General features: G+C 36.5%; 1 protein-coding gene across 7 annotated transcripts in view; it reads left to right on the forward strand.

Moving 5' to 3' along the window:
* The first annotated feature begins 899 nt into the window (after window positions 1-899).
* ZNF800 (zinc finger protein 800) overlaps window positions 900-24,176 on the forward strand; it is a 46,151-nt gene continuing 22,874 nt past the window's right edge. For 3 of the 7 annotated variants that reach the window (XR_004276735.1, XM_032304309.1, XM_032304312.1), the window contains exons 1-5: window positions 900-1,009; window positions 1,488-1,606; window positions 6,943-7,038; window positions 16,072-16,215; window positions 18,345-20,037. Coding sequence is in view for 5 of the 7 variants with exons in the window: in XM_032304309.1 (XP_032160200.1) it covers window positions 1,546-1,606; window positions 6,943-7,038; window positions 16,072-16,215; window positions 18,345-20,037 (1,994 nt within the window). In the remaining 2 variants the exon portion in view is untranslated. Of the gene's footprint in view, window positions 1,010-1,262; window positions 1,370-1,487; window positions 1,607-6,942; window positions 7,039-16,071; window positions 16,216-18,344; window positions 20,275-21,292; window positions 22,776-24,176 lie in introns of those variants that run through there. The other 4 variants (XR_004276736.1, XM_032304313.1, XM_032304310.1 and 1 more) reach the window with 4 other exon arrangements.

Raw genomic sequence — 24,176 nt, forward strand, 5'->3', positions numbered from 1 at the left:
TTCTCCAACCCTCCTTGTTTTGGTTCCAACGGAAGGAGAAAAGCAACAGTTTGCTTGCCCGTCAGCCCGTCTCCCAGGCACCAACAGCCCGGGGCTTCGGCTCTCCGTCGGCCCGCGGGAAGACGCGCGGACGAGTGGCCGGCCCGAGACCCCCGGGGTCGCGGCTCCAGCGCCACTGGCCAAGGTTCCCTCCCCTCGCCCGGCCGTGGAGCGTCGCCTCCCCACAGGCCCGGGCGCCCGGCGGGGCGCATGCGCGCGACGCTCCCGGGCGTGCCGGCCACACTCCCCCCACCCACTCCGAGAGCTTGTCACTTCCTGCCCTCGCCCCATCTCCGTCCGGGGTCAGTCAGTCGCTCCCTAGTCGCTGCGGGAGAGTCTCTGCTTCCCCCTTCCTACCCGCTCCGCGGCGGTAGCTCAGGCTCTTCGGGGAGGGGGAGACAGAGAAAGAAAGAGACGGACTTAATAAAGTTTCCTGAAACAACAACTACTAGCAAAAGAGGCCCAAGGTGGGGGGGAACCCCCATTCTTCCCCGCCCCTCTCCAAAAGCCTGAGGGACCGTTGCAGGTGGAGCGGTGCTGGGAGGGGGGGGGAGCCGGGCTCCGGCGGCAGCCGTTGCCCCGGCGAGGGGCGCCCAGGTCCTGCCCGCTCCGGTTCCGGCTCCTTCGGTGGCGACGGCGGCTTCTGCGGGGCGGTTCCTCCTGTCAACTGCCTGCGCCCGCGCGCCGCCCGCCCGCCCAGCTCCACAGCGCGGAGGGACGCCGTGAGCCGCCGCCGCCGTCGCCGTCGCCTCCGGCCGCGGAGGGACGTGGTGAGCTGTGGCGCTTCCGCGTCAGCGCCGGCGGGGACTCTTTGGGAGCGCGTCGGGCCCGAACCCCGGTTCCCTTCGCGTGGTCCGCCGAGGCTGCGCCAGGTGGGGCCCGAAGCCGCCTCCCACGCCAGGCTGTCCCCGCGGCTGCCCGGCCTGCCTTCCTTCCTTCCGCCTGCCCGCCGGCCCGCCCTAGGAGTTAAGTAAGTTGGGCGCACTTGGTTACGGGGACTGGGGCTCCACCGCGGAGACCCCAACGCACGTGCGTGGCGGGAGGGCGCGGCGTGGGCCGGCCGCCGGCGGGAGCTGCACCTCGACCGGTCCTGTCGCCGCGCCCGCCGCTCCTCGGGCCCCGGCGCCGGCCGTGCCCGCCGCGCTCCGCGCCTCTGTCTCCGCGCGCGCCCGCCCGGGCCGGCGAGGCCGCTGCCGCCCGCGCAGCCGGCCAGGCCCTCGCCTTGCGCTGCGCGCCCCAGGCTGCGTTTCCGGGTAGGGTGCTGAACCTGTGCGGGAGTTGGGGCTGGAGAAGCCTTCGTGCGTTTTTCTCCTGTAGGTTCTAGAAGAAGGTACGGGTACCGTGGAGGGAGAACGGAGGGCGGGTGGAGGGAACGTATGTGGAAAACAGAGCCAGAGCCCCCCCAAGGAAGTTCAGGGTGAGTGACGGGTTTGTGCTTCTTTCAACAGCCAAGCCGCAATGAAGAGCTTCTTACAGTGAAAGGAAAGTAGGTCTCGCCCACTGAAAATGCCTTTAAGGGACAAATACTGTCAGACTGACCACCATCATCACGGATGCTGTGAACCAGGTATATTCCTTTCCCCTCCAGTTACTTTGCCCTCCGTCACAGCCTTGTGTTTCCTTCCAGTTTTCTTTTCCTCCTGCCCAAGAAGTCATGTCTAAGTAAGCAGGCTGTAATTTTCCCCAGTATAAAACTAGTTATGAAGCTAAAAGCTTGTATAAACAAGAGGTCTCCTCTGCCTGATCCCTTAAAAAAAGTACTGCAAGTTGTCACCTTAAATCTTTTCCACAAGATCAATCACTCAGTTCCTTTTCCTTCTTTTGAGGCAGGCTGCAGTTAGTACTAGTTGCCCCGTGTCCTTTGAATGTTTAAAAAACTGAAGACAGAGGAGAAAATAGGTAGCAGAATAGTAGCATGTCTTTGTGAAAGGGGAGTCATTTAAACTTTTAAAAATGAAGTTTCTTGCGCATATTCCCCAGGGTTTAGCGGTTAAAGCCTAAAAGTGAGTGTGGTTGGGCTAAAAAAGTTTGTTAAACTGAGCTTGTTGGAAGAATCAGGTTTTGCTGACTGCAACCTTTAAAAAATTTTCTTGCGCAGAATATACTGTATTGCAAAATAAAAAAATCTGGTTATTGAGGTAGAGTACATAAGTATTTTTAGGGTAGTTTATTCATTAGAACTGTTTTTAGTTGGATTGATGGAATGAAAAAGTTCCTTTTTCCAGTCTCTTGAAGAATATTAGAAGACTAATTTGATAAATCTGGTATGTAAACTTGAGTTTTCTAGTTACTAGAAGTTTGATATGTTTTGTCAGAAACATTTAGAGGTACAAGTTAAAAGGGAATCATTGAGTACATATGTCACTAAACCAAACAAAGGCTATTCTAGTTTAAAGGCAGGTGTTTATCATTATTTTTGACCTAAAAATTATTAGGACTTTTTATGCTTTTGCTTGTTTTTTTGTTGGAATATTTTAACTGCTCTAAGTATACTTGGTTCTGGCACAGTGGAGTTCAGATAGAGGACTTTTTTGACTAATGGGAAAAAATGGCAGTGGTAAATAGGAAGAACTCCCATTTTCAGAAAACTTTGGTACACATGTACTGTGGCCCTGTCCCAGCCACCCCCCACCCCCATGCCCCTGGCCCGGCTTATTGGAAATCAGTAATAACTTAACTCTGCTAATAATACAGTCCCAGGATGGGATCCAGTTTGTGTTCAGCTGCCTCTGACCTATCTCAACACCCTTTCATACTGCACATTTTGTGTGTCATTTATATTTTATCAAATATTGAATGGAATTTGTTAGTTTTGAAGTAGAAGGCTGTGAATGCCTTTTATACTTGTAGTTCACTGATCTTTTATTCCAGGTTTTTATTTTTTTTTTGAGAACATTTCAAGTCATTTAAGTTGAATTGGTTAATGAAATCATTTTAAATAAAACCTTTTACTTAAGAAGAAGTTTGTGTTCATTTATTTATTTCTTTGACAAATTATTATTGAGCACCTGTTAGGTGCTAGGCACTGTCCAAGGCGATGTGCATGTAAGTGGTGAACAAAAGAGACAAGGTCATTTCCTCATAGAACTTTTGAGTGGGAAGAAATAGATATAGACAAGTAATTGAATAATTTGTGACCATACCTTATTTGGTGTATTCTGATAAAGTTTTCTAGAGACTTTAATGTCTTTTTCAGGATGATTTTCAGAGTTGAACTTTTTAATATGTATTGGAACTTCTTTGTTTTTTTTCCCTCCCTCATTAACAAGAAGTCATCTAAGTTGCATTAATTTTAAAAAATTAAATTTCTTTTGCCAGAAACCTTTTGAATGCAGTTTATTTTTTAGACTACCAGGTCATAAGTAGTTGTGATTCTTTGCTTTCTTAGCTAGATTAAATACTTTCTGAAGAGTAGTTTGGTGGAAAGCTAGACGTTTGTTAACTTACAGGATAGTTAATTGTCATTATTTCAGAGGAAGATAAGTGCTGTGTGGAAGGTTTTTCCAGTACTGAAAGGAATATGTTATGATAGTTTTAAAAAGAGGATGCCTTCAGATGGAGGGAAGAAGATGACATGGTGTTTGAGAAGTTCTTTTAATGGGCAATCATCAGGGATCTAGCCTCTTTTGAATTATGAATAGTGGGGCTGATCCCTGAGCAGTGTGTTCCTGAGGAGACCTTAATAGGATGGATCAATGTGTAGTGAAGGGTGGTGATATAAGCCTGTCAGTGTATGTAAAGTACTTTCTTATTTATGTTTTAAGAATGTTTCTTACAGAACTTTTCAGAATTCAAAGGTAGAGAGAATGGTGTAAGGAACCTGTTGTAAGCGTCACACAACATATCGATACATGGACAATCTTTTTTTTCCCTCTATTCTCGCTTCTTCCCAGTTCCGTTTTCCACCCTCCCACTGCTTCCCTGCCCTGTATTATTTGTAAGTAAATCCCAGACATCATAAGCAGAAAGTTATTTTAAGGGGCTTTTTTTTAAGGTAGGAGAGACTGTTACAAAAGTAGGTATTTGATTCTGGGAAGTGTGTTCTTGGAAAGATATAAAGACATATGTTAACTTCTGAGGGTTTGGGTGTTGTGGTTAGAGGGAGATGATGGCTTTTTTCCTAATGGTTGTGTAAACTGATCTTGGGAGGGATGATAGGATATAGGAGAGGAAACTTTTATAAAATACTAATATATAAAGTTTTTTAGGTTTTTGTTTGTTTGTTTGTTTGTTTTACAGTGGGAACTACATAGATCTGTATGCTAAGTGGGTGTTTCCATGGATGACTAAGCTAACTCAGGGGTTATTTTGAATGGTGTTTCAGGATGTTGATGTGTGTAGTGGTAGTAGTGTTCTGAAGGTGATTAGGTAACAAATTCTGCTGTAGTTTTGAAATCAGATGTTCTTTTGTGGAAATGGAAGCTGGTGTATTAAAGTTTTCTGGAGCATTATTTTATTTATTGACTTACTTATTTTTATTAACATATAACATATTATTAGTTCCAGGGGTACAGGTCTGTGAATCGTCAGGCTTACATACTTCACAGCACTCACCATAGCACATACCCTCCCCAATGTCCATAACCCAAACCCCCACCCCCAACCCTCAGTTTGTTTTGTGAGATTGAGTCTCTTATGGTTTGTCTCCCTTCTGATCCCATCTTGTTTATTTTTTCCTTCCCTACTCCCCAAACCCCCCACTTTGCTTCTCAGATTCCTCATGTCAGGGAGATCATATTGACTTATTTCATGGAGCATTTTTAAATGAGGAAAGGGGACTCTGAGGACAAATTTCTTTTTTTCTCCATATCCCTTCCTTACCCATTACTGTTTTTTAAAAAAGTTTCCCTTTCTAAAATTCTTGCTACTTATAGAGCCAAACCTTGATACTTTTAGTTCTTTATAACTGTATAGTTTCTACCCTCTTTTGTAGTTATTATTTTTATTTGTCATTTGTTTTGTACAAATCATGAAAAGAGATCCATCTAATCCAAATAATGGTATCATCAGTCTATTTATAAACTTCTGTTCTTGCATCTTTAAAGGGTTGAATTCTACTTTTTAGATTTTGGAAACAGTTTTTCAGTTTCTGATGTCAGAAAGCAATTGATTTGTACATGATGATGGCGGCAGTGGTGGTGGTGATAGAACATTTATTGAACACTTACTATATCCCAGGCCCTGTTTTAACTAGTTAACCTACATTAGCTCATTTAATCCTCGTAGAACTCTATAATTTAGGTACTTTTATTAACCCCATTTTAGAGATGGGAAAGAGATCAGAGAGTTTAATTTGCTTTAGTTGTATCTAATAAATTTTAGAAAAATATTTCAGTGTAGTAAGTCCAGGTCTGTAGTCTTTGTATTTTTGATCACTGAGGGTAATGCCAATGTCAGATGTTCTCAAAATGAGTTGTGGGTGTGTGCATGTTTTTAATTTATTTAAAATACTCCTTACATATCTCTTAAAATTGGGAAAGTTGTACTTAATAAAATGATCTGGTCCTGAGATAGTTCCATCCAACTTGTATACACTGAGACAAGATTTAAAGCCTTAACGTAGAATCTAAGGCTGTGTCTATATACATAGCACAGTAGGCTTTAGCCCTTATCAGAAAGCCAAGACCAGGCCCTGAAGCAGTAGCAGCACACATTATTGAAGTAATCCTCCTTATTTTCCCACAGAGTGGATGATCCTGGGTTAAGATGGTAATAGTTGAGTAGAACATTATAACATATTGAAAAAAGTTAATTAAAATGGCTGTTTTTTTCCTACCATAACTGTATCTTTAGTATCTGATGGAAAACTGTTTTCCTTTTCAGTTACCTTTTTTCATATTATCATAATTTAATTTATTATATAATTATACTGTGAATTTGAGAATTTTGGAAAGAAGACATCTGTATATGAAAATGAAAATTTTTATTTTTAAAGTGGAAATAGTATTTTTACTTATTATAAAAGTGTGTGTGTGTGTGTGTGTGTGTGTGTGTGTGTGTGTGTTTTAACCTGCATACTTCTAAAAACCCAGGCTCTGAAACACTAACAAAGTGTGAGGCCGAAAATGAAAATCACTCCTGTAAAGTCCACCCTGACAGAACCCTTGTTTTGTTGGTATCTTGCTAGACTTTTTATGTTTATATTAGTGGCTATACATAAACACACATGTACATTACATTTCTTTCTGTATCTATTGAAATATATATTAATATAAGTGAGATCATATTCTCTAACCTGTTTTTGTTGCTCAGCAATCTATTTTTGACAACTTTTGTTGTTGGTATATGTAGATTTAGCTCATGCTTTCTAAGAGCCGTGAAGGAAGGACTCTGTTGTAGGGCTGTTTCATAGTTTATTTAGTCTGGCTCCTATTGAGAGATTTTTAATTTGTTTGAAATTTTTTCTCTATTATTTAGAGGCTGCAGTGAACATTCTTGAACATCTGTCATTGTGCACTTCACTAGTCCTTTCCTTAGGCAGTGGTTTTTGAGTTTTGCTCTCATAATTGCCCAGAGAGCTGTAGTAGATTGTCCAGAGGGTTCTGGAGCGGTTTATGAGATGTGGCTAGGACATCGTTGCCCTAGAATTTTGATTAAATACAGAGGCTCCTCTTCAAGAGGAACAAAAAGGCAAACATGACAAATATGTAGTAAATACCAAAATAGTAAATCTTTGCATTTGAAGCCTTAAGTAGCTTTAATTTAGCCTTGAATTGAGAATAATCTTAGTTATTTTTTTCCCATTATTTCATTGTGCCTTACAAAGATGGTGGTGAAGTATATACGAACAAGTGTGATTATCATTAACATGATTGTAGCAAACCATTGTTTTTCTTCAATAGTAAATGATTTAAATAACCCTTTTTTTGTGGGGATTGGGGTGGGTGTTTGTCTTCCATGTAGTTTATATCCTGGAACCTGGAGATGCTCCTTTGTTACAGCAACCACTACAGACATCCAAATCTGGTATTCAACAAATAATTGAGTGCTTTCGATCAGGTATGAATGTTTTAGGATGTATTTTTCAATCTTCACATAATAGTTAAAAACTACCTAGAAATCCTTAGAATTAATTTTTAAAAAATATTAAAATGTGTATGTTGGTTTTATAGAATATTTTTAATTGTCAAATTTTTAAAAAGTGGATGAATAAAAATTGACTTGATTTAGATTCTTTTTCAGTACTATATATTATATACTAATATAGAAATAAACTTAGTGTGGTTTAAAGAAATATATGTGGTATCTTTATTGGTAACATGCCTCTTCTCAACAATTTATTGTTAAATTTTTTGGCATATCTTTGTAAACCCTCAGTGGGCACTAGTAAATTATACTGGGTCTTTATAATCATTGGCAGAGTAGATTATTTATTCAGAATATCTGAGATGTCACTTGTTCAAGATTAATTACTTTATCATCTCTGTTTATATGACTCACCTAACCCTGGAGTTTCAACATCTTTGATAGAGCACAAGACAGGAAAAATACTTACTCCAGTCCCTGGTCTCTTTGGATACATTTGTTTAGCTTCACTTTCTATTAGATCATTATAATAATTGGATGTATAAGAAGTATATTTGTACAGTTGGAGTCCAGTGCTTTAAAACATGTGTTGCTTACTACATATCCATGGCTGAGAACTGTTAGAACTCCTTTCTCGGTGAGATCATAGATTGTGGTTCTTATGATCCACTTATCCACCTTTTGTAGATTTGGCTTCTCTGACATCGCAGACTGTTGAGTCAGATATAAATAAGCAAACACACGTGATTGATGGGACACTTAATTGATGGAAACTTAAGGGTTAGAATATCTTTTGTTACTATTCTAAAGTTTACTATTCTAATAAAAAATTTGAGATTAAAAGGAAAAGATAATTGGTATGTAACCAATTGTTTTGTATTGATAAATGCTGTGAGGTGCTTATTTTTAAGTCATTGTAAAGAGAAATAGCATATTTGCCATATTTTAGGATCTAAGAAATAGATTGCTACTTAATCTAAAATAAAAATTATTTTTATTTCTGAGTTCCCGAGATCTGTTTCTTGGATTTTTAATCTAATTTTAAATAGATTTTTAATCCATTTTTAATCTATTAATTTTAATCAGTTTTTAATCTGTAGTACTCACGGCTTTGCTTTTATGTATATTTAAATCAGTTAAGTATTGAGTGTGTATCCATGCCTTGCTCATGTTGAATGATGGCGCAGTCTATTTTAGGGTGTCTTGTTGTTTTTATTTTTGATAGTAAAATAAAGTAACTGATAGGTCAGATTTTCCTATGATAAATACAATTAAAATTTTACTTACTAGAGGTGGTATTTATATTTCCGGCATAACAGAAGAATGGTTAGTTTCTGGTCATAGTAAGAGTTTTTTAGCTACTTTTGGTAGGTAATTCTTTTTGTTCTTTCTCAAGGGAATGAAGGTTATAGCTTTTCACATTTTTTATATTCTTTGCTATAGGTTTTTTTTCTTTTTCTTAAGAGAGGTGAGAGAGGGGCTGGGGGCGGTGGTAGGAGGGGGGTGGAGGAGAGAATCTTAAGCAGACTCCACACCCAGTGTGGAGGCAGATGCAGGTCTGGATCTCAAAACCCTGAGATCATGGCCTCAGCTGAAATCAAGAGGAGTCAATGCTTAACTGACTGAACCAACCAGGCACCCCATAGGTTTCTTTTTTAAAATCCAAAATATGAAATGAATAAGATTATTTTATACTTACTTCAATTTATTATAGTGTTATTTGATTAAGAAGTTAGAATTGGTTCATTCATAAATGCTTTGTCTTATAAAATACACCTTTTCAAGAAGATCCTGTTCTCAAAATCTATGTTTAACTTTGGAAGATGAATATTTAGAAAGGAAATTGTTTTCTTTTTGCATCGTGCTCATGTCTGTTTCCTGTATTTGCTGTTTCTTTAGCCGAAAAGTGTCTGTGAAATGGGTAAAATGTTCTTTTTTAAATGTCCCCTTCTGACCTTTTAAATTCACATTTGCCTTCTGAGTTATGTTTTATTTAGGAAAATTCTGAAAATACTATAAATTTAATTCTGAATACCCAGTGATTTAAATTAGAAGTGATTTAGAAATATGCTTAGCAATAGAAAGAACTAATTTTGGATTTAAAGAAAGGAATTCTTTTACTTCATTAATGTGTCTCAGAACTAAGCAATTTTAATTTCCTCAAGATTGTAATCTCTTCATCAGTACAATCTAAAGTTTGCTAAGGTAGCTCTTTGGCACTGAAGTATCCAAGCCCAGGCTAACTGAAACTTTGGGAGGATAGAACGGAAGTTTGGGCCACATGACCTAGGGACGAAGATCCATTCTTACCCTCTAAGTTCTTCCTGGTCCCATTCTACTCTCAGCCACACCTTCAGTGACTCACTGGTTTCTAGACTCTTTCCATTGCAGCTGGGTTACAGACACTGCATTTGAAAGAACTATCCGAACTATCTGTGCTTTTGCTCTCACTAACCTATGGAGGCTCAGTCAGGTGGGGCATTAGTAATGTGTTAGGATATCTAGCTTAATCTTTAAGCTCAGATAGCTGTCTTCAGCTATTATACCATTTCTAAGTTACTCACCTTCTGTCCACACTTGGCTGTCTGTGGCCTGGTATTAATTCCTACCCAAGCTGGAAGTTCATAAAAGGCTGAGGAATGAGTTAACTCATTTTTTTTGGTCTGCCAGCCCCACATGTGCTGTACTGACTGCATGATCAGTTTTGACTTGTTTTCTTTGCCTCACACTTTAGTCTTTACTTTGGACTGTTTTTCTGGTTTTAAATGATAAATCTTTCTTGACCTCTGATATCTTTTTATTTCTGGCCACTTCACTTGTAAATTAATTTGAACAGATTTTTCTTTTTGGAATTAAGTAATATTCCTATATTGGAATAAGTAATATTATTGGATTAATTCATAAGTGCCCATGGTTTAAAAATAATAAGGAAGTATAAAAGGATGTATAGAAATACAAAAATAAGTCTCTGCTCAGGCAACCACTGCTATATGATTTATGTGTTTTCTTCTAGAGACCCTGTATACATGTACAAGCATATCCCTCACTTTTCCCCCCAGTACTAATGGTAGCTGATTCTGCCCACTGTTATGTATTTTTGCTTTATTAACAGTACATTTTGCTGTTGTTTGACATTTGTCCATAGATAGATACCTCATTTTTTAGAAAGTTGCCTGTTTTGCTCCAGCCTACAGATTCTACTCTGAAATCCCTGATGGTTTAATGACTTTGAGACATGCTGTTTGCTCTGTATCCCTGGCTTCTGTACTATCTTGACTGGGTCCTGCCTTTTGCTAGAGCGCTCCCTTAGCTCTGTTAGTCCTTCTCAGATCACATCTGTGACTCGATGTCTTCAAATTTGTCTTCTTTTTATTGACACTTTTATTTTAGCTTCCTTCCTGACCTCTCTCCTCAGACTGAATTTTAAGTAACAACAGCAACAACAAAGAAGGTGTACTTCATGAGACATTTATTAACATCGATTTAATTGAGCTTAATATTCTTTCTTAGTCTCTCAGTCTTCTGGTAGAGGCAAAGGAGCTATTGAATGCCCTAAGATTAGAAACAGAAAAATGGGGAGAAAAAAGAAGGATAATTAGTTAGTCTAATATTCATGGAGAGAAAAGAGAAGGATAAGTATTTAGTCTGATATTTAAAACTGGTCTTTCTTATGAAGTCGATACTGTTTTTTTGAATCCTTGAAATATATAATGTTATAAAAATATATATAATATCATAGAAAAAAGATTCTATAAAATGCACTACTACTGTGTGCAAGGAAGAGCATCTTTTCTGACTCTTAGGGAGGAGTGAATTGTAGTGAAAAATAAGAGTTAGCTTTGTATAGTATTTGCTATTGTCATTATCGTCTTAGGTTTGGTTATTTAACTTCTTAGAAGAGTTTTTTGTTTCGTTTTGGTTTTATACTGTTTAAAACATTACCTGCATTTAGTGTAAGCTGTTTCTGGATGGTGATGCCTTAGTCCTGACTACAAACAAAAACTGAGGATGGAAGTGTGATTTTTCGGAGATACATAAGAGAACATCGTTATCATATAGGTTTTGTTTTTGGTTGTTACATAACAATTTTAGGAAATTTAAAATCAGACTAGATATTTTTTGCATGAATAAGACAGATGTAGATTTATTTGTTTGATTGTTGTTCTTATATTCTTCAAAGAATGTCATCTGAGGCTATGTTCCTAGAGGAGCAGACATTTATATTAGTCTGGGGATTTCTTAAGGGCACAGATCAGATCCTTCACTCTCATGTTTCCAGTAATAACATTGCAAACTCATATTTAGTAGGTGTCCAAAAAATGTTTGTAAGATTAAAATATTAACCAAGTAGGCACTAGAATCATTTTGTTCTGATTATACATTTATTGTATGTAGCACTGTTCCATAATTAACCTAGTAATTTTTTAAGAAAGATTTTATTCATTTGAGAGAGAGCACGCACAAGCAGGGGGAGAGGCAGAGGGAAAGGGAGAAGTAGACTCTCTGCTGAGCAGGTAGCCTGATGTGGGGCTTGATCCTAGGACCCTGAGATCATGACCTGAGCTGAAGGCAGACTCTTAACCATCTAAGCCACCCAGGCGCCCCTAACCTAGTAATTTTTTTTAACCAACTCTTGCAGGTGGTAGTTTTAAGAAATAAATTTAAATTTTCTTAAATGCCCCCTCTTTAAGAACTTTTGTTAAGGGATGATCAGTTAGAAATTTCCTTCATAAACTGGCCTTGAAAATCAGTTTTGACAGGAATTACAGCTTTGCTTGCAGTGCGTTTAAACAGTCATGCTAAAAATGATTAAGCTCATGTGTGAATCATAAAGCAAGCAGTATACCTTTTAAAAATCATTACTGCTACAACTTAAAATGGTCATTGACCAACATATCCATATAGTAAGGAAAAAAATGAAAGCTTATCTTTGGCACAGAAGAGTTAGAATTAATATCTCATCATGTAAAGTGACTGCCCCTCCACCCTAATGTAAAACTGAATACTGATTCCTTTTGAAAAAAAATCTTGTAAATATTTTTCTCAGTACATACAATGTATTTGATGTTAAGGAATAGCATATGACTAAACCTTTGTTGGGGTATGAGTAATTTTTACTGAGCATCTATTATGAGAATCTGAAATATTCACTAATTAGTTAATTTCTAATTATCAAAAGCTTTAGGAGGGCTGTTTCTTTTTTTTTGAAAGATACTGGTTAATGTAATCAGTAAACAGTGACTTCTAAGATAGTTTTATAAGATCTAGGGCAAGAAAACGTTACTCATGCAGGAAAAGGAATAATGAAGAGTAAGAATGTGCATGGGTCTCTTTCAGGATCAAGGGCAGTGGAAGAACTTTATATTGCTGTCCAGATACCCATGTCTGTTATCTCAGGTGACAGAAAGTTTTAGCTGTTGACAGAGGCACAGATGATTGGCTGTGTCTAATTGTTAGTGAGCAGAGCAGTCAAAAATGGTAGTTAATGAGACCATTATGTCCAAAGCCATTATGACCACATGGGAAAAACACTAAAACCTTAAATGACAGCTAAAACTGACTTAGGGAAAAACTTCTATTGTCTGTATTTATGGAATGGGCAATGTCTTATTTTTCTCATTTGTAAAGTGTGTAAGTTGAATTAGAAAAATCTTTGAGGTCTCTTTTTTGGCTTCCCAGGCAACTTTATTATACCCTAAAAAAAAAAAATCTATAGAGAAGGTTTCCTTAAACATAAAGCTTCTAGTATGTCATTTAACAAACCTCAGTCAAGCGTAGTCCTGAGAGGTGGGGATATAGTCGATGAGCATTAAAGGTATCTTCTCCATCCTTTTAGAGCCTCCAGCTTAATGGGACTACAGAAAAATAATTACAAGATATTGGGATAATACAGTACAGATGTATAGGGTGCGGTAGGAATAGGGGTGAAGAATTTGTAACAAAAACCAGCAATCAGAAGGCTTCCTGGGGGAAGTGACTTCTAACCTGGAATTTTGTGTGTTTGTTTTAAGATTTTATTTATTAGAGAGAGACAGTGAGCATGAGAGTGGGGAGGGTAGGATGCATGACTCGATCCTGGGGCTCGATTCTGGGTCTCGAATCTGGGTCTCGATTCTGGGACTTGAACCTGGTGCTTGAACCTGGGGCTCGATTCTGGGGCTTGATCCTGGGGCTAGATCCTGGGACTCCAGGGTCCATAACCTGAGCGGAAGGCAGTCATTTAACCAACTGAGCCACCTAGGCGCCCCAGGGTTTGAAGGATTACTAGAAGTGAGCCAGACCGGGGCAGTGGGAGAAAAAAAAACATAGGTGAAGTCCTGAGGAGAGAGAGAAATAATTTGGTGAACCCATGACTCTGAAAGAAATTTGATGTACCTGTGTCAACACAACTGTGCTTGTGTGTGTGTGTGTGTGTGTGTGTGTGTGTGTAGGTGGGATGGGGTTGGGGAAGGATTTGTGAATGATAATTAAGATTGATGAGTTAAGAGTAGGGCCAGAGATTTTTGGCGGGGGGGGGGGGGGGGGGGGGCGGGGAATGCTATTGGAAACAAATATGCACTCTGCTGAATATAACTAGTTCTATAACCAGGACTAAACAAGAATACCTATCTATTTCTCTTTAAAATTTTTTAGAAGAGTTTATTTATTTATTTGACAGAGAGAGAGAGATCACAAGTAGGCAGAGAGTGAGGGGAAGCAAGCTCCCCGCTGAGCAGAGAGCCCCATGTGGGGCTTGATCCCAGGACCCTGAGATTATGATCCGAGCCAAAGGCAGAGGCTTAACCCACTGAGCCACCCAGGCGCCCCCTCTTTAACTTTTGATTAATTAATTTTTATAGTTGAGCAAACCTGATGGACAAAGTGAGATCTCTGATTTAGGGATGCAGTCTTGTATTTTTAGCAGTAACTGTTTTTTATGTATAACCTCGTATTTCCTATTTAAATCTTCAATTGGGTTTTTAAACCTAGTTCAGCTTGTTTTTGCATTCCTCTTCAATCTTTTTTTGACTGTTTTTAAAGGCAGAATTGAATCTTTAGAATGGTTCTAGCAGGTATTTCAATTTGGAATTAAAGTGTGCAAAATTTTCTATGTTTTTCTCTTACTGGTGCTACACTTAACTATACTTCTATAAATAGGTTAGGTTTATCTAAAATATTCTTATCATCAGTCTACCTCTCATAGTTTGTCAGTCAATTAGGAGGTTAACTATGAACTAAACAAAAGCAGTCTTTTGCAAGTATATTTTGTAATGCAAAGTGGACTAAGAAAGTGCATGCATGTGTGTGTTTGTGTGTATGTGTATGTATGTATGATTTACCTTTATTTATTTTTTTTAAGATTTTATTTGACAGAGAGAGAGAGATCACAAGTAGGCAGAGACACAGGGGGGAAGCAGGCTCCCTGCTGAGCAGAGAGCCCAAAGTGAGGCTCAGTCCCAGGACCCTGAGATCATGACCTGAGCTGAAGGCAGAGGCTTAACCTACTGAGCCACCTGGGTACCCTGATTTTACCTTATATTAAGAATAATAATCAGGCTGTCCTCTGAATCTTTTTAAATTTATGTTTTCTAATTTTGTGGTAATATGGTTTAGTGCAGTAAACCATTGATTCGGATTTGAGAAGTGGTGGAAATGATTTCATTATATTTATTTTTTTCCCAGTAAAAACCCAGATGTGTAATTTAATTTTTCTGGGATTTAAGTTCATATATTCTTTCATGATTGTTTAAGATAGGTTTGGTTTGGTGTGTTCATTTTAGAAGATGGATAGTATAGTGTGTTTACTCTTTAGTAGTCCCAGAGCTTAACAGAGTGTCAAGTACTTGTGGAATGATAGAAGGACACTTTGCACCTAGATAGTTTTAAAGATTTTTTTCTGGACACGTTTAATATTGAAGTCAATATTATTAGCATTTTTTTTATTTGAGGCAATTAAAGGCTAATTAATTAGTAAAGCATGGCAGATCAATTTTGTCAGTTTACCTATGGCAGAAACCTGTTGGAAATAATGGCAAATTTAAATTTAAAACACAAATTCTATTTGTGTTTTATTCCTGGTGGATGTTCTTATTTTAGAGATTGGATGCTCATTGTCATTTTTTTTTTTTCCTCTGCCTTTTGGTCTTGTGTCATAATACTTAGATTCCTTGTATCAGTGGCATTTCTTCAACTACTTTTAATATTGAGCATTGCCAGAGCTGAATACTTTGTAGTTATAAATAAGACAGGTTTGGTCTTGGCTGCTTTGGAGTTTATAATCTAGTGGGGAAGACAGGCTTTAAATTAGTTTAAACTGTAAACTATCAGTATTTAATTAGTTGCGCTTGGAGTGAGTTTTTGAGGGAGAAAGGCTTTGAATAAATTTATAGTGGTATCAGGAGGCCTAAGCAAAATTCAAATTATGGATAAGGATTCTATACTCTGACAGTCAGTGACCATAATCCCATGTTGGCCCAGAACCTGAAGTAATTTGAGCTGAGTTTAAAAAGAAAAATCACATGCAGTCTTGTGACAGTTTGGACTCTCTCTAAGGAATCGGGAAAACGTATTACAGAACTCTATATTCACGTCTTAATGCAGAAGGGAGCAGCAAGAAACTTTGGCAAGGAGTAGGGAGTTGGTGGAGGAGGGGTATGTTTAATTCTTTCCCCTTCCATATCTATTGCATCAGGATCTCTAGAGGGGGTTCATGTACATCATTATTCCTAGGTTATTGTGATGATTAGCCAGATGTTGAAACCACTGTTGGGATATCCTAAGAATTGATTGGCTGCTGAATTAGAAAAAAAAATCAGTTTTAGCTGTCACAATATCCAGGTGATGTTAGAATTTTACTTAGAATTTAGTTTATAAGTTAGTTCTGAATACAAATGGTGGAAATTGGCAATGCCTGTATTTTGTTTGCAAAGATTAATTGCACTTTGGATTGTCAACAGTGGTTGCCCAGTTTAAAAATGCACATTAAATTTACCTTTTGTGTTAAGTTTTATTTTCTTTTTCCTTCAGGAACTAAACAACTTAAGCACATTTTATTAAAAGATGTGGACACTATTTTTGAATGTAAATTATGCCGCAGTCTCTTCAGAGGATTACCAAATTTAATTACCCATAAAAAATTCTACTGCCCACCAAGTCTCCAGATGGATGACAGTAAGTATTATCCATATATTCAGTTATGCATTTTACAGCTAAGTATTCTTATACTGCAACTATACATTTGTGTTAAAATGGTATCAGTAATTTAATGATGGGGAATAAAATTAAATACTTAATGTTCATTTTCTTAGACAAGTACTTTAATATGAGTGTTTTTGTGTTTTTCTAAAGAGGTTAGTTTTATGAGTATACTTATATCAAGATATTGGATATTGTTTTTGAATGTTTATATGGACCATATAGTTTATATTCAGGATTTTTCTAAGTTAAAATGTGAGTGCTTGAAGGGAGTATTGGTATTTTTCATTTCTGTTTCTTTAACAACTTGTTACATATGACTGATACCTTACTAAGATTATTCTTAAGTAAATAAGAAGGTTAGAAATAGAGCAAAGAATGAGTAAATTCATTAATTTCTTGGGGACAGTAAGAAGAGCATTAAAAAAATAATAACCTTTCTATTTTTTTCTGGGTCTTGATTTGAAGATCAGTTTTGTTCTCAGTGAAATTTATTTATAAATCAACGATTTTATCAGAAATGAGATTGTTTTATAGGCCATCTTGAGATCTGAAGTAGCTTTATGTGATGAAGGCAGGTTGTAGGCTAATAAAGTCTTTGTGAAACTGAATATTTGTTGGATTAAGTGTATTGCCCATGTATGATGAAGTTAGCAATATTGTAATGGTATTATTTTCTTGCTTTAAAGAACTGATATAAATTCCTTAAAATATTTTAATAAGTAATAGGTTACTTTCATTATTTCTGGTTCAGCGGTTTAACTCTTTGTGGTCTTACAAATTATAGAATTTATTTTGTCCGTTTGATACTGTAGTTTAACTGTGGAAACGTGCACTTTTCAACTTAACTTTCTTGGAATGGGAATGAAATGAAAATTCCAAATATCAGAAGTACTACCGAATTACTAGCATGAAACTGATTTAAAGTATATTATAGAACATAATTGATTTAAAGTATATTATAGGACATAGTTGAAATAAGAATTTCATCTTTGGAAATTTTTCCTAGTACTAGATCTTATTATAGTCCTAGATGTTATTATACTTGTTTTTATCATTGAGATATAAATGAAAAGGCAGTCTGTAGGGATTAGTTTCAGATCTGATATTTTAATAAATAAAGTGATAGTAGAAAATTAGTGATATTTGTGATAGTTTTCCTTGTTTTAGTGTAGAGCTGACTTTTAGAAATATAAATAAATGGATTTGTTGGATTATTGTGCACTTTCCTTGGCAATACTCATTCTAGAAGTACTTTGGTGAAAGCGTTATCCTTTTAGACACTATCTGTTTTAAATGGGAAGATTTCTAGAAGAGCAATAATGAATTCTTGTTTTCTAAATATCAGATTTGATAGCTATATTTGTAGCTAGATTTTAGAGTTGATTGGAAACATAACCAGTGTTAGATAAATCTGTTATAGGAGGAATATTTGATTGTCTATAGGGGACATAATTATTGTGCAAGTAAATAAAACTAGCTCTGTTTTTGGAATAAATCTGTGGTTTTTAATCACTTGTTTGAATGGGGTGGTGTCCTGTTAAGCCCTGTAATAGCAAAAACTTTTGTACGTGTCATTCATTTTTATATCCTACAAATCTTTTTCATTTCCATAAGATCTTTAAGGGTTCCTCTCTATAAGTAGACTAGATTATTACAGATTAAGTTAATAGGAATGCTGTTATGTTTTCCCAAAAAAGAATCATTTTTTTGTATAATAGTACATTCTTCATGATGTGTTATCCATCTTGGGTTATGAGAACTTCGATTTGCCTTTGCTAGCCTGAAAATTTTAGACTGAAAATTTGAAATACTATTTTAATTGTTTAGGACATTCATGTGCTTATGTGGTTGGTGTTAAGGGCACTTAGGAGTGGAAGTAGCTCTTCAGATTGCATTTATTCCTTAACATTTGTGTACGTTGATGAGATTTTAAATTAATTTTAGTTTAATTCTAGTTTTAAAATATGTAAAAGTAGATAATGCTTTTCTAAAAATAAGCTAGTAATAAATTTTAAGATAGAGATTCATAACACATTTTTAAATATTAGATAGCTAGAGCAGGCAGATGATTTCAGATTAAAATGTTGTTTTTTCCTTAACAGACCTTCCTGATGTAAATGATAAACAAAGCCAAGCCATAAACGATCTCCTAGAAGCCATATATCCAAGTGTGGACAAGCGAGAATATATTATTAAGCTAGAACCCATAGAAACTAATCAAAATGCAGTGTTTCAGTATATTTCAAGGACTGATAATCCTACTGAAGTCACAGAGTCAAGCAGTACTCCTGAACAAACTGAAGTTCAAATACAGGAAACCAGCACTGAACAGTCTAAAACAGTACCAGTTGCAGATACGGAGGTGGAAACTGTAGAGCCCCCGCCTGTTGAGATTGTTGCAGATGAAGTTGCACCTACATCTGATGAGCAACCTCAGGAATCACAGGCTGACTTGGAAACTTCTGACAATTCTGATTTTGGTCACCAGTTGATATGCTGTCTTTGTAGGAAAGAATTCAATTCCAGACGAGGTGTTCGTCGTCACATTCGAAAAGTACACAAGAAAAAGATGGAAGAACTAAAAAAGTACATTGAAACACGAAAGAATCCAAATCAGTCCTCTAAAGGACGCAGTAAGAATGTTCTAGTTCCAATAAGTAGGAGCTGTCCAGTATGTTGTAAATCATTTGCTACAAAAGCGAATGTAAGGAGGCATTTTGATGAAGTTCATAGAGGACTAAGGAGGGATTCAATTACTCCTGATATAGCAACAAAGCCTGGGCAACCTTTGTTCCTGGATTCTGTTTCTCCTAAAAAATCTTTTAAGACTCGAAAACAAAAGTCGTCTTCAAAGGCTGAATACAATTTAACTGCATGCAAATGCCTCCTTTGCAAGAGGAAATATAGTTCACAAATAATGCTTAAAAGACATATGCAAATTGTTCACAAGATAACTCTTTCTGGAACAAACTCTAAAAGAGAGAAAGGCCCTAATAATACTGCCAGCAGTTCAGAAATAAAAGTTAAAGTTGAACCAGCAGATTCTGTAGAATCTTCACCCCCTTCCATCGCCCATTCTCCACAGAATGAATTAAAGGGAACAAATCATTCAAATGAAAAAAAGAACACACCGGCAGCACAGAAAAATAAAGTTAAACAAGACTCTGAAAGCCCTAAATCAACTAGTCCGTCTGCTGCAGGTGGCCAGCAAAAAACCAGGAAACCAAAACTTTCCGCTGGCTTTGACTTTAAGCAACTTTACTGTAAACTTTGTAAACGTCAGTTTACTTCCAAACAGAACTTGACTAAACACATTGAGTTGCACACAGATGGGAATAACATTTATGTTAAATTCTACAAGTGTCCTCTTTGCACTTATGAAACTCGTCGGAAGCGTGATGTGATACGACATATAACTGTGGTTCATAAAAAGTCATCCCGCTACCTTGGGAAAATAACCGCCAGTTTAGAGATCAGAGCTATAAAGAAGCCCATTGATTTTGTTCTAAATAAAGTGGCAAAAAGAGGCCCTTCGAGGGATGAGGCAAAACATAGTGATTCAAAACATGATGGCACTTCTAACTCTCCTAGTAAAAAGTATGAAGTAGCTGACGTTGGTATTGAAGTAAAAGTCACAAAAAACTTTTCTCTTCACAGATGCAATAAATGTGGAAAGGCATTTGCCAAAAAGACTTATCTTGAACATCATAAGAAAACTCATAAGGCAAATGCTTCCAATTCACCTGAAGGAAACAAAACCAAAGGCCGAAGTACAAGATCTAAGGCTCTTGTCTGGTGAGGAACAGTTACAGAGTTTTGCTTTTTTCCCCCATCGAACTAAAAAAATCATTTGACCATAATTTATAGCTGGTTCCATTTTAACACATGTTTGCTTCCATATATCTTATGGCAATGGGAACTGCAAGAGTAATGTGCATATTGCATTTACCTCTTCAGTGACCTTTATTCCAGTGGCTTGGGAACAAAAGTTAACTTCAGAACTTATCTTCCACAGGACAATGCAATATAGTGGTAGGTAGATGGCACAGGGTCAGTTCTTTCCTCTCAATGTTGTAAAATATATACATTTATATTGGCTTATGTTTACAATAGAAGTCTTCTGTTTAACTAACTTTGCACAGGTTTAATTTGATTTAGTGACCTAGACTACTAATTAATACATTGTAGGAAAAGTTAAATATATTAAAATGAATTTGTGAAGGCGATAATTATAGGAAAAAAGTCTTTCGAGGCACTGTAATTATTGTAAAAATTAATCTGTGATGGCTAAATAAAGTGCTGCACTCAGAAAAAAAAAAAATCCCCAAATTGAATTTAGAACAATTAGCATTTATTATTTACATTTAACCTAATGCTTCCAGTCAGAGGGGGAAACCTGATAGACAAAAGTTTGGATTTTTTTTTTCCTTCTTTTTGGAAGTAGTTACTGTTTTTAGTTTTGATCTGTGGAAAAAGTGATTATATAGGTTCCAAATCTTAACTTTTCCTTTTTTGTTTTAAATAGACTTTTTGTGATCATTTCAACATAGTTAATATTATTAAATGAGGTTTTTTTGTTTTGTTTTGTTTTGGTTTGGTTTGGTTTGGTTTGTTTTTTTGTGGTTGTGCGTTGTAAGAAAAGGAGAATCCCTATTGGGAAGAAAGAAAAAAATTTTAATTTTTTAGAAGGTTTTGAAATAAATGTAGATTTTTAAAATGCAATATAAAATAAGGAGTAGACTCCCTATACTTATTTTTGCAAGTCTCTCTATGTTTTTAAAAGTTTACCTTCAGTACCTGTTCCCTGTATTAAGGCATTTAATATATTTAATTAGTATTAAGTTAGTTTTGGATTCAGGTTTTAAAGCAGTATACTTAGTTTGAGTGCTGAGTAGGTTAAATGTTGTGGTTTGAGTATCACACATTTTTTAATTTGTGTGGAAACTTGAGATGAAACCATCCTTTAGAAGTCATTTACTATTGTATAATTTTAAAAACAAGATTTTATTGGTAAACTCAAAAGTGTTCATTTATTCCCATTTCTCCTCAGATAACTTCAAGTGATGTACGAAAAGGTTTGGAGTTCATTTTTGTGGAAAGACTTTAAATTGGTGTTAGAACCACTAAACGTCTTCAAATGGTACTATGAGAAAAAAAGGAAAAACAAATTCATAAATATTCAACTGTAACTGCTGTTTTCTGACTAAAATAATAACCATCTAACCACTTGTTTCTAAGGCACTGCCTCTCCCAGCACTTCCAAGTAGCTGTGACATTACATATTGTCATCACAGTCCAGCAGCTAACCACCCTTGACCTTGTGAATTTGGTCTACAGTTTCTACAAAAACGTTGCAAAGTTTGTTTTCCAAACAATTTGTTGATTAAAGTGATCAAGAACTTGAAGAATATATATCACCACTGGTGATTTTTAATTGACAAAAAGACTATATCTTAGTGATTTTAGTTTTGTTTCACTTTATGTGGCAAAATTTTATCTGGATTGTACAGATATATTTCCTAGTGAGTGTATGTTAGGACCAAAAGAGAAATTAGTATCAACAAATTATAAATATTTAGCCTACTAAATATTTGTAATAATTCTACGTTCATTTATTTCTAACTTGTTCTCTAGCACTTAAATGTTTGAACGTTTCATTCTAAAATATATAATGCAGGAAAGTTCCAGTTCATTTTCATCCATGGATCATACATTTTTTATTTGTAAACATCTGAGGTTTTATTGAAAATTAAACATTCCCCCTTTTTCTTTACATTTTATACAAAGCACTTTAATAATAGATGCAACTTAATTTTTCAGTTTCTTCTTTTTTTTTTCTTTAAAGATCACACATTTACTAATGTTAATATGAAGGTAGTAAATAGCTTACTGATATTTTATGGATGCAGACAATCCATGCACAACCACTTCTTACGATATTAGTTTATTTCTTTAAATATTGCTAAAAAAGGATGATGGGAGTATAAACCCTGAATTTTCTCCCAAGTAAAATCTTAAATGACTACTTTAGATGATATTTGATTCCTACTGTAAAATTTAGAAAATAATGAATTCTTGTCCATTTTTGTAATCAAGATTTTAGGAAAAACAAGTACATCTATCTTTATGAAATATTGGGCAGGTTTTTGTGTATCAATATTTTGTAATTTTTAGGAAATATTTTATTTTTTAGTAATTTTTGTCAGATTATAATTTTAAAAGGTACAGCAGAGAATATACCATGTTTTTATATAGGTTCACACCTATACTTAGGAGGGACCCTGTCCATCTATATACTTTTTGTATAAAATTTTAAAATGTTGAAGATCCACAAGGTCATAATAAAATGCTTCTATAGCTAGAAAAAAAACATTTACCCTTCCCAGTGCTTTGCACTAAAATATACTGTGAAAGGAAACTAGAAAGACTGTAACTGTTGCTGGAAATGTTCTATATTGAATGTACATGCTCTTGTTGGAAAAATGTACTATATGTGATGGAAATAAACCAGACTCAAAGTTATTTCAGCTAAATGTGCTTCAACAAAGGTGCATTGGTTGAACCTTAAATGTTTTATCAAATTTAAGTTTATTCAGTTACTATGAGCAGCTACACTTGAATTATACCCTGATAGTTTTATTTTTAAGAATTAGAGTGATAATTTCTCTTTAATTTAAAAACAGATTGACTTTTCCACGTATGGAAAACTTGTACTTATAGATCTAACTTTAATGATTAATAGCATAATATATTTAGGGAACTAAATGTGTAGGTGGTATTTCATTTATAAACCATCTTCATTAGTTGCACATTATTAAATCTGTATGTTTGACTTTTGCAAGGTGTTATCTTTTATGCATTGTTACACACGACATATTCCAAAGATATTTTCCAGACTTAAGTATCTACAGCCAGTGAAAAGATTACAAGTATTCCTAAAAAGCTAGAGTGGCTCTTTGCTGTAGCCTCTCATCTGCATATCAGTCTCTTGCTCTCTATTTTACTTTTTAAATACTGTAGGGAAGAAAGAAAAATAGCTTGATATGGGTGGAGGGGAGCCCAATTGCTGGAATTCCTTACTGCAGCTCACCTATTTCCATAATACCATTCACATTTTGTCTCCTCTGTCATAACTCTAGGGCCACAGAGTAGGAATTTAGAAGGAGGAATTCAGGATTCCAAGGACTGTCAAAAGGTTTCATCTGGGTCATAGAAGAAAAAATAGCACTATGTCAGGAGGCATCTGTCTAAATTAGAATTGCCTAGAGAGAGTAGGAATATTTTATTACAGTAGACAAATTAGTGGCTTATGGCAGATTGGCATTAGAGGCTAAATCAGGACAAGTTTAAAAAGGTAGAACAGGTAAGAAGTTATTAGAAATTCTTTGTTCTTCCTATTTCTTTCTGGTCTTCATCCTTACTTTTTGGTTTTATTTTGACTCATGAGCTCTGTCTTCTCAGAGGGCTCAGGACTGAGGCTCTTAAGGAAAACAGTCTTAGCAAATTTGTGCCAGAAGCTTTTCTGCATACAGGCTATATGAGCAAATATTTAATAGCACTTTTTGTTGTGGGGACAAGTAGTTAAGGAGGTAAAGAGCCATCAAAACCTGCTTATTTTATATTAAAACATTCTGGCTACAAATTATATCTACTTTTGCTGTTCTTTGATCAGTTAAGAGTTTTCCTACAGAATTCATCCCCTCCTGTTTCCCGAGATACCTTCCACATCTAAGTGCAGTGGAAGAGGAGAAACAATAAAAAGTATGGCTTGCCTTTCAACTTTCTAAGTTTGGATAGTACAAGTGAGAGCTGGAGGAGGTTTGGCTGACGCTTGGCAGGTGTTCATTAGAACAAACAGGTAGACCTCGAATGCATAATCATTGTTTTTTGTTGTTGTTTTGCTCATGTCTCTTCCCCACCCCCCCCTTCTTCTA

Source organism: Mustela erminea, chromosome 11 (genome assembly GCF_009829155.1).
Source record: "Mustela erminea isolate mMusErm1 chromosome 11, mMusErm1.Pri, whole genome shotgun sequence".
Classification (NCBI taxonomy): Eukaryota; Metazoa; Chordata; class Mammalia; order Carnivora; family Mustelidae; genus Mustela; species Mustela erminea.